Source organism: Cydia fagiglandana, chromosome Z (assembly GCF_963556715.1).
Source record: "Cydia fagiglandana chromosome Z, ilCydFagi1.1, whole genome shotgun sequence".
NCBI classification, from domain to species: Eukaryota; Metazoa; Arthropoda; class Insecta; order Lepidoptera; family Tortricidae; genus Cydia; species Cydia fagiglandana.
In genome coordinates, this window is record NC_085959.1 from 13,462,035 (window position 1) to 13,473,660 (window position 11,626).

The 11,626-nt window shown below is 37.9% G+C and overlaps 1 protein-coding gene across 1 annotated transcript; it reads right to left on the reverse strand.

Moving 5' to 3' along the window:
- Window positions 1-1,069: 1,069 nt before the first annotated feature.
- On the reverse strand, window positions 1,070-11,572 carry LOC134678695 (transmembrane protein 208). Its single transcript, XM_063537350.1, has 4 exons — window positions 11,361-11,572; window positions 11,020-11,175; window positions 3,609-3,745; window positions 1,070-2,813 (listed from the first exon to the last, which is right to left on the reverse strand). The coding sequence occupies exons 1-4, from the start codon at window positions 11,367-11,369 to the stop codon at window positions 2,591-2,593; spliced, it is 525 nt and encodes a 174-aa protein (XP_063393420.1). The 5' UTR covers window positions 11,370-11,572; the 3' UTR covers window positions 1,070-2,590.
- Window positions 11,573-11,626: the final 54 nt, after the last annotated feature.

Below are 11,626 nucleotides of genomic sequence, written 5' to 3' on the forward strand. Positions count from 1 at the left end.
TACATATTGTGCTACTTTCCCGCACTAGTGCGGGAAAGAGTACTTTCCGTGCGTAGGTACAAGTACGTAGAAAGTTTAAAGGGCGATATATCTACTGTAAACGTACGTTGTACGATACGAGTAGGTACACTTGCGAATAGTAATAACTTGTGACATTTGGTGTCAAGTAGGGGGTCATCCATTAATTACATCACACGTTTAGGGGGAGGGAGGAGGTCAAGAAAATGTGACATATTGTGACATGGGGGAGGGGGGAGACACAAACTTTGTGACGTCACTTTAACTTCATCAGTAACCGAAAATTTATATAAATTATTTTATTCGCTGTACATTTAAATAACAAGTTTTTAAAACGATAATCGTTTTTATTCGTTTAATTTTCTTTACTAAGCAGTTTTGGGTTATAAAATTACTAATATTTATATTGCCAAAAATATTTTGATAAAATATAAATAATACTTAGGTACTTTCTTAATTCGATTTGGCGATTTCGTAGAAAAAATGTGACGTCACACTAGGGGGAGGGAGGGGTTTGCCAAATGTGACCAAGTGTGACAAGGAGGGGGGGAGGGGTCAACAAACCTAGAAATTCATGTGACGTAATTAATGGATGACCCCTAGGGGTACTGATATACTCCGTTTTTTTTAGCATTAGAAAGAACTTCGAAGAAGTAATCCTGTGGTTCCAAATCCGACACTTTTAGCGGTAATAATTTGAAATAAATTATATGTATTGACCATGCTATATTAGATAATTCAATAATTATTAACAATTAAAGAGCCTGATAAAAACTGCACGCTTGCTTCTGTGGAGTTCTTTCTAATGCTAAAAAAAAGAACTATAGTTCCACTACTTGACGTTAGATGTAAACTACGAAATAACTTGCGTTTTGGTATGAAAACTTATGTATGGAATTACCACTCTTCTCTTTGATAGTATGGAGCGGTAATTTATTTCGAGTAGTATGTTATAGTACTTTAAAAAAAAACAGACCTATAGTTGAAAAAATTTCATTACTGATCATCAGATACGGTATGTTTTAGGTAACGTGAATAAAACGAAATCTCATATACTTAATTTAGAAGTTTATTTTTACAAAATGTGTCCATAACCATGCCAAAAAAACATTAAGAAATGATTTCAAGTAAATAACACTTAATGTACTTTTACTTCTTAATTTTAATAAATATATAGGTATGTAACAAGCTTTATGCATATAAACCTAGGAAAAACATTCTTTCACACAGTCATGTGTCCACACGGCCCAATTCGAACTTCAAGATAAGTCATTGAATAGATCTAGAAACGATATGGATTAGATATGTCAGTGTCAAATCTGACGTATCATCAAACAAAAACGTCACTTTTGACACTGACACATCTATTCCATATCGTTTCTAGATCTATTAATTGCCGTACCTTATAGTTCGAATCGGGCAGACAGTCGTGTGAGTGAAAAACTGACGTGTATTTCATAAGATCCGCGTCATTTTAATGGACCAAGTGCGTTGTTTTGTCTCATTAAAGCTCTTCTTTATAAAATAGGTACTGGCCCAGGTAGCGTGAACTCATAAACTAGCCGTTGGCGAAGTCGCATCTGCGAGGCCCTTTTCTTTCACTGTGCCCGAAGGGGCCTCGCGCGAGGCCCCTCTTGGGGGGCGAGGCCATTTCGCCCACACCTAGCTACGCCACTGTACTGGGCAGTGGTTGAGACTCGATCGATCCATTTACATTCGCTAACATGATACGTTCAGTACGAATGGTCAAGCTAACATAATATGTATGTGTTCAGTATTTGCTCATATGAAACACCAAAAATTCATTGATCGTATAAGCCTAAAATTTAAGACTAATTTTCGCTTCAAATTTGATAGCTGATGTAGGTGGCGCTGCTGTAAGCTTCCTCACATTACGCGGTTATCGCTGGTTATCAAAAGTTGACGTTTGCGATCCAGTGACCACGAAACGTACAGCGAGCTGAAAATTGCATGCACACACGATGGAAGAATTAAATCATAAAGTGGCCATGCAATTTTGCGGCTGCGTGTACAACGCTATCTATTTCAGCTGTCACACTAGTGTGCACGATTTTTTATTAGACTTTACATCACAATCAACGAATCTTTAGCAAAACCGACCTCGAGGTCCATAAAAACTATGCGTAATCGAAGAGGATATTTAAACTAGGCCGGCCGAGGAAAACGTTTGCTTGTTATAAGGCAGTTTTACATTGGGTGCAGATCTGCACGTTGCTCCGATGTGCGAGCGGGACCTCGCTATATCTATACTTGCATAGCGCTGTCTCGCTCGCTCGTATACAGGAGCGGCGTGCGAATTCGCATTAGTGTAATAACCGCGTAAACAATGATAAGGAGGCCTAGCCAATATGATAATCATACTACATACGAGAAAAGTCCAAACGAAAAGAAAATTTTGTACCTGGATGCCACGAAAAGTCACGTGACTATTTAAACACATTTACACTTAAGTTTCGACCATTTCTATCAACGATTGTCATCTTGGCCAGGCATACTGGTACTAAATCAGCCTTGTACGACATTTCACCGCCTTAGCGAACCTGCTCCTAAACTACTGCTGATACCGCTTCATTTTCCTTTCCAACTTCTTTTGTTTCTTTTCACTCTGCTCCGTGTCCTGCGGCGCCTCTTGGAAGAACCAGGGCCCGAGGATGTTGGTCCAGAGCAGCCAGAAGGCCCGCAGCGGCAGCAGGACCAGCAGGAGCCAGAAATAGTTGGACGCGACGGCGAGCACGTGCGTTATGGATGTCAGGATCACTATGTCTTTCACGTGTCTGGTGAAAATAAATACAAGTTTAGTGTTTGAATCATAAGTCCATTGTTCATCAGCAGAAGTAGCTAAGCGGGTCACGAGTGCAAAATGATCTGCACACGCACTTATCCTTTTAACAAATTAATAGTGCAATTTAGGTTGTTTCAGAATGTTTTTTTACTTCTACGCAACTCCATTTATAGTAATTTCAATGGAATATTTCTTGGTAAAATAATCATTTTAATATTTTATTTGGGCGATGTTAGAACCATCAATTAAGGTTCCTGACGAGGACTAATAAAATAAGTTAATACTATAGTATTTATATTTTTTATACATTTGTCTAATAATACAGCGGTCGGCAACCTTTTACCAGCCAAGGGCCACATAGTAGTTAACGAAGATGACGCTGGCCGCACTTTGGTAATATTTGTGACTTTAGCAGACATTGTCGTTCGTCAATATTACATACAAAATAGCTAGGGAGGCTTGCGGGCCGCAAGCGGGAGGTTGGCGGGCCGCATGCGGCCCGCGGGCCGCTGGTTGCCGACCGCTGCTTTAATATATTGTTTATACATTTGTTTTTAGTTGTCAGTAAATGCTTGATGAATGAATGCCGGCTTTTTCGTTTCGCTCTCTGCATATTAGCTATCGAATGGTTTAAAATTAAATGTCCTCAACTCCTGGACAGTTCCCTACGGTAGATAATTGTGCCAGCCCTAATGTAATGAATAGCAACATTGAAAACGGAGTTTGGTGATAAGGTTACTGTGTAAATAAAATTTCGTGACCATACAGACAGTTTTGAAGCACTTACTCTCCCATCCCACCCTCCATGTTCAAGTCGAGGCCCGGGTCGATGAGCTGGCTGTTGTCCGCGTACGTCGGTCGGCTGATGTACGTCATCATGCGGTAGCACCCGATGTAAATCACCAACACAAACACGTTCAGAAACTGAAAAGAACAAACGATCTTTATTTCTATGTGGCACAACCAGTCTCAACTAAGGGTTGGTTGCACCAAACTGTTTGAATCGTTAAAAAGTTCGCTAAATTTTATTGTATGGAAAGTTTCACAGTAAACCCTCGCCGCGCGCCGGGTGACCATTTATTTAAACAAACATTGAAGATAGTCATCTTAGGGTTCATGCACGTTCCTAGGGAAGTAAGTAAACAAGTACCTAGGAAACTTGTGATTTACTTGTGTGAGCGAATATGGTTTACGGTTCAAAACAAGTTTGGGAATATCTCTTACAGTTATGTGCGGTGGGATAGTAAGGATACTTCTCCTAAGTTTAAAACACTGCTTCAAATGAATTTAACCTAGTTCCATACACAGACCAACCCCTATAGACCGAGCTTATAGGACGACTCGCGGTCACCGCACGTATGGTGTATAGGTCAAATATAAGATTGCTCGCGCGCCACTCCGATCAGTTGCGCCCAAGATTACGACCTGTTAGCAGTGTGCACGAGTCTCAGAAAATAAATCGTAAACTATTGAATTTATTGGGAAATCATGGGATATTGCAGCATAAAATGGTGTGGCAAGTCATCTAAGACTTCTACTTACAAAACAGATGGAATAACATCCCACTGGAAAGTAAAATTCATTATTTCATTGAATAATGTTTCTTGTCCGCGGGGTTCATTTTATACTGGTCACTAAGCAGAGGCGCAGTAGTCCGTCCCTTTTCGTCGACTTGAAAATGCAATGTGCTATCCCTTTCCCTTTCGACTAGTGATGTGACGATGATGGTTTCGTCAGTTGCGGAAACTTCGTGCTTCGTCATGCATGCCGTATTGTACCATTTTAGACATAATATGTAGGTAATATGTTTTTAGAATCCTCTAGGCCAGCGGAGCCGCATGTTATAAGATGGACCTGATGATGAAAGACGTGCGAGGGAACTCGGTGTTGGTTTGTAATAGACATATGTTGTATGGGTTTTTTAGAATCCTCTAGGTGAGCAGTTAGGTCTCACGTCACGAGATTGACCTGATGATGAACTTCAAAGAAGTGCGAGGGAACTCGGTGTTGGTTTGTAATAGACATATGTTGTATGGGTTTTTTAGAATCCTCTAGGTGAGCAGTTAGGTCTCATGTCACGAGATTGACCTGATGATGAACTTCAAAGAAGTGCGAGGGAACTCGGTGTTGGTTTGTGATAGACATATGTTGTATGGGTTTTTTAGAATCCTCTAGGTGAGCAGTTAGGGCTCATGTCACGAGATTGACCTGATGATGAACTTCAAAGAAGTGCGAGGGAACTCGGTGTTGGTTTGTGATAGACATACAGTACCGGTCAAAAGTTTAAGTTCACTCTGTAAATTCGGTTAAATGAAGCTATAACACAATGTACTAATAAAAGTATTTAATAATCTTTTATTACATAATAAATTAAAGGTAATTCTCTAATTTAAAACCACAATTAAATAAAAAAGATCAGTTTTTGCCAACTTTAGACTCTTCAAAATATCCGCCTTTTGCTTTCAATGCTGCCATACACACTTTCGGCATTCGCGTAATTAGTTTTTGCAGTGTTGATGTCGAAATTTTATTCCAACAAATGTATAGGTATTCCCAAAGCTGTTCTTTATTAGTTGGCTGCATTTTTCTCACACGCCTGTCCAATTCATCCCATAACAACTCAATCGGATTGAGGTCGGGCGATTGAGGAGGCCAATCCATATATTTTAATTCTTTTTGGTTCTCTTTGGATGAAATGTAGTTTTTGCACAACTTCGACGTATGCTTGGGATCGTTGTCTTGTTGGAAAACAAAACCTCTGCCTACAATCCGTTTTCCAGATGGAAAAGCGTGACGTTGCAAAATGTTATGATACATTTTCTTATCCATTATGCCATTGACTCTCACGAGATCACCAACTTTATCACCCGCAAAGCATCCCCAGACCATAACTGATCCTCCACCGTGCTTCACTGTTGGCATCACGCATTGCTTTATCATTCGTTCGCCTACTTGTCGTCGAACATATTGACGACGTCTCCCTCCAAAAATTTCAAACTTCGATTCGTCAGAAAATAAAACTTTAGACCACTGTTCAGACGTCCAGTTTTTGTGTTTCTGGGCCCATTTCAACCTCTTAACTTTATTCTGACTACGTAACAAGGGTTTTTTGGCAGCAATACGACCTTTTAGACCATAGTTTCGCAGACGCCGTTGCACTGTCGAAACCGATACTCGCTGTTCTCGGGTGGCGTTGAGTTCTTCGCAAATTTCTGGAGCAGTTAGAGTACGTTGGCGTTTGCTCTGCACGCAAATAAATTGGTCTTCGCTTTTAGACGTGACTTTTGGCCTACCTGATCGAGATCGACTGCAATTAAGACCGGTTTTTTGTTTTCGTTTCAAAGTACTCACGACAGCGGTTTGAGAAACCTTCATTTTTTCAGCGATTTTCCGCGTCGTGTAGCCCTCATTTGACAGAGTTACAATAACAGCACGAGTTTCGACACTAAAATCGGCTTTGCGACCCATTTTAAATGATTTCTAACTTCACGAAATCTCATAGGAAATACGGAACAAAAATATTAAATGGATCAAATTTTCCGAATAACATAAAACGATTCCTCCAAGAGGTATTTTTATTGTTATTTGGTAGTCGTGGAAACAATTAAACGTTTGAAATTCAAAACATATTCTATATTTGAGCATAATTACATATGATAACCTTATTTCGCAGAGTGAACTTAAACTTTTGACCGGTACTGTATGTTGTATGGGTTTTTTAGAATCCTCTAGGTGAGCAGTTAGGGCTTATGTCACGAGATGGACCTGGTGATGAACTTCAAAGAAGTGCGAGAGAACTCGGAGTTGATTTGTAATAGGCATATGTTATTGGTCCATTTGAATATGTTTTCAATACAATCTTCTATGACCTTAATAAAAGGGACAAAAAAAAAAATTAAGATATTTTGGCGACACTTTTTTTCTCGTATCGAAAGAGATTGCGATTCTGAGTGGAAATAATATAAAATTTCTAAACTTTAAAATTCAAGTTCTGGGTACTTTAAACAGAAATGCCCTAATATGTTAAGTAAAATTTTCAGGTACTTTGTTAAATTACTTAATGAAATATTAAATTATTCAATATAATTATTAAGTAAGTTTACTCTAAGTATACTAAATTGGTAACAATTTTACCACAATAAATTTCGGTATCACTAGTAGCAGTACCCACTAACTGTAATGAACATGTCCCATCCCTACGCTTACACGTATCAGCGCGCCATGTTTGAAACGACCAATCGCAACGCCGTGAGCACCCCTCCCGCACCTCACAGTTTGGTGATTTGCGTCGGGAACAAAATGGCCAATATTAGGTTTCTAGAGGCGGTGTTCTGTGGTTCCATATAACCTAGTTAATGTACGAGTAAGTGAGTTACTGAGGTGCCAATCAATATTTGTCTAAAATTTATAGGCATTGGAAACAGACCTGGCTTGTCACCGTAAATAATGAATGGTGTTTGTTGACACGTCATTCTCATTAAGAGCCCATCAACGTGCAAACTAGCGCCCCTGCTAAATAATCGTGATTATTTAAATTTAACGAAAGATATTGAAAAAAGGGTACTGTATTTTGTATTTAAGTATCTCTTGAATATATCAGACTAGTTTTTATGTTGCTTGATTCGTCAATCTAAGCGTCCAAACTCAAAACGACCGTTTTTGTTTTGATTCTTAGATCGACGAAACCAGCAACATAAAAACTAGTTTGATGTATTCAAAAGGTACTTAAATACACAATACAATACATAGCGGTCTCCTTTTTTCAATATCTTTCGTTAAATTTAAATAATCACGTTTATTTAGCAGCGGCGCTAGTGTGCACGTTGATGGGCTCTTAAGTCTGTTACGAGCTCCAGCATAGTCTGTGTGTGTACTAGCTTTGTTGACGCAAATGTAGTGGTGATACTGCTGATACATGGTATGTTTCTTCATTTCCACATCACATGCTTTATTCTAAAATATATCATCTTATCTATTAGTATTAGATTGATTAAAATGGGTTTCTTTCTAAACAGACGTCCATATGAACTAATATTTGTTTGCTTCTGAGTTGCTCTAGACTCTCTAGAGCAGATTTTTTTTTTCAGAATTGTTACATTTAAAATCAATAGAAAATATAATTCTCATGTATTAATAAGCTTTTTGAACTAATTGCAAGTGAAATTAAAGTAAGTAATTATCTTGCAGTAAAAAAATTACAATGTGAAGTACTGTGTACTGAATAATGTGAGCAGATCATTACGAACCTCTTATGGATTTTGATGATGAAATGTAAGTATTTTTATATTTAAGTATGCACACACAACATCAGCAATTGTATAAATCATGTAATGAATCATTTTATAGTTAAAATGAATGTTAGGTAGGTACTCAATCATGAACTGACGGCAGAACATTATGTAATTTGGCAATAGGATAGTTTATTATCTAGATAAACCTAATTTATGCCAAATCCGATCATTTGGGCAGTAATTTAAATCTTTGAGGTCTCTGATTCGAAAACAAACTGTTTGATCAATATAGTTCTTGAGTAAAATTGTTCAATACGGAAAATAGGAATAAAGAGGGAGAGCCGCCCTGGCCAGGGCACAAGCAGCCATAAATGTCAAGTTGCTCACTACATATGCACTCGGACACATGTAAGGTTTACTCGGGTAATTCCGAATGTCGAAAACTGTCGGATAATGCCGAAAAGAGACTTTTATTAGGGGTCATCCATTAATTACGTCACACGAATTTCTAGGTTTTTTGACCCCTCCCCCCCTCCTTGTCACACTTGGTCACATTTGGCAAACCCCTCCCCCCTAGTGTGACGTCATATTTTTTCTACGAAATCGCCAAATCGAATTAAGTAAGAACTAAGTTTTGACGATATAAATATTAGTAATTTTATAACCCAAAACTGCTTAGGAAAGAAAATTAAACGAATAAAAACGATTATAGTTTTAAAAACTTGTTATTTAAATGTATAGTGAATAAAATAATTTAAATAAATTTTCGGTTACAGATGAAGTTAAAGTGACGTCACAAAGTTTGTGTCTCCCCCCTCCCCCATGTCACAATATGTCACATTTTCTTGACCCTTTCCCTCCCCCTAAACGTGTGATGTAATTAATGGATGACCCCTTATGATGGAATTAAGGGTGATTTTCATCTGAATTTCGGAATTATCCGACATTCGGTATTACCCGAATACACCTTACATGTACATAATGTTCCCTAGGGTCAAAAAATATCAAGCTAGGGCTTAACTTTACATATGGAGTTATCTATTGGGGTAATTCTGTCGATGTACAAAAAACATTTAAACTACAACAAAAATGCTTAAAAACTGTATATCGTACGCGCACTGAGGAATCGCTTCGTAACGTGTTTAGAGAAAAACGTCTTTTAACTTTGACATGTATTTACATCCTAGAGCTATGTTTATTCATAAAAAGTCAAGCTGCGTATTTTGTAAATAAGTCATCATTAAAAAGCAATATACGAGACCAGTACAAACATGATCTTTACCTTCCAAGGGTTAACAACTCTATGTATAAAAAGAGCAGTTTTGTTATGGCTATCCGTATTTACAACCATCTCCCTCTAGACATGAAAGCGCTAGACAGAATTATGTTCAAACGGAGGCTCAAGAACTGGCTAATAGGTAAAGTATTTTATGATGTCAACGAATTTTTTGCAAGTTAACCGGTAACATTATTAGTATTATAAGCTTAGTTTTAAGATAGGTAGGTTGCCTACCATAATTGTACGCCCTAGCAGGCAACTGTTGATACTTGTTATTTTGTAAATTACCACCTTTGTATGTACACAGTTATACAATAAATATTTATTCTATTCTATTCAAAAGCCTTCATTCCCATAAACAAGAATATACACAACTGAAGCAATTTGGTGAAGGTAAATGAGCATAAATATCACAACACAAACTTCTAAAACTACTGTAATAGATAGAACTGAAATTAGCAGTCATATTTTTTGGGGGTGCAATAATGGCTCCAATCATTCAAAATATTCAAATAAGTGTAAAACCACTTCTTAAAACGTTCGTTTTCTGCATAACTACGGTCACTTATCAATTATGTGGAATGGGTGTGGGGTGGGCCATATACCATTGGCACAATATAATTGCATAAGCACAGAATAAAATTATGACAGTAATAGGTACATATACAATTCCCTTAAAATCAACCGATTAGCATGCCTACAGTATTATGCCTACACTACTTTAGTTTTATAGCACCGGTGTAAGAATACTTTATTTAAAAATAAATCACTTTATTAGAGTATTTTCAATTGGCAGTATACAGTATGCATATTAACTAAGGGAGGAATTCTACCTATCCTATTACTTTGTCCAACGTGTATTATGTCTCACATTTTGCTTTAATGAGGGAGTGAGACACATTGACATTGGACAAAGAAATTGGACAGGTAGAATACCACCCTAAAGCTTGAATTAGGTTCTTTTCAGAACAAACTATTATATCTCTGGAAATATTTATCAGATGATTCTTATTTAGTAGGAACAGCTCCTATCCGGATGACCACAGCTTGGCCATAGATACCCCAGTCACTGTACAGTGAGTAAAATGCTTTTTTACTATTGTTTTAAGCTTTTGAATGCCACACGTGGCAATTGACGTCAATGCAAAATCGACGACGCCAAAGACGGCATTTGACTCTCTCATCTACTGAAAAACACTCTTTTAGGTGGCATTCTATCTTCTTCTTCTAATAATTGCTCAGAGCAATGCTGAGCCGAGTGGAGCTGAGTTTGGCACTCTTGCCGTGGCATCAGATGCACGGCAAATGGATGCACCGTTTGGCGTTCAAAAGGTTAAGAGAATACGTGCCTATCCACTCAACCGTCCGGCCCGCGATACTGTTTTCCTGTCAACCGTCCGGGGTTTTTTAGCGACGCACGCCCCGCGCAGCGTATTCACAACTTTCTACAAAAATTATAACTACACTGCCATCTAAATTTTTTTTGCTATTTAGTTAGGCTACGTTGTCGCATCAAGAGAATTAGTAAATAATGCCGAAATATTCCATTAGATGGCTCTGAAATCAATTCTTTCTTCCACGCCTTTGGATAGTAAGGTTCCCACGGACGGTCAAGAGCATATTTTTTTCGGATACTATGCTATCGTCGGACGGTCAAGTGGCTATATAACCTCATCTATTTAACTTACAATGATCCATCCAGTGAGTTGATCGTAGTACAATGCGCCGGTCAAAATGCCGTAAAATGCACACGCAGCTAGGGCCATATTGCGGTAGAAAAGAACTGTAGCCGTATTTTCACTGAGGATTTGCTTAGCACCTTTTGTAGGCGCCTTTTTTGGTGGCTGGAAGAAGAAATCAATCATTTAAATGTGGGTGACTTCGTTAAGTATTTCTTTCTGTTGAAAAATTGCCTAAAGATTTATACGACACGTAATCGTATTACATTAAAATATAACTCATCATAAACACGTGTCACAACATTATAAGCTCGTTTTAATTCATTAAATGCAAGAAATATGATACTTACTGGAGGCATTTTGTAACAAAGTTTTCGTCCTTCGTTTCCCTCAATAAAACACTGCTAACTCGCACTTTAGTAGACTTAAGATAAGGATTTCTTGTTGTTTGTATTTATTTGTAGCTTAGTTAGATATTTTAATGCACTTTTATTTAGTATTTAACAAAATAACCTCATGTAATCAACGTTACGATCTTTTTACCTATTGGCAATTTTTTGATAGAAAAGACGTCGTAAACTGTCATGTCATTGCACCGTGGAAGTTCGTTCAGAAA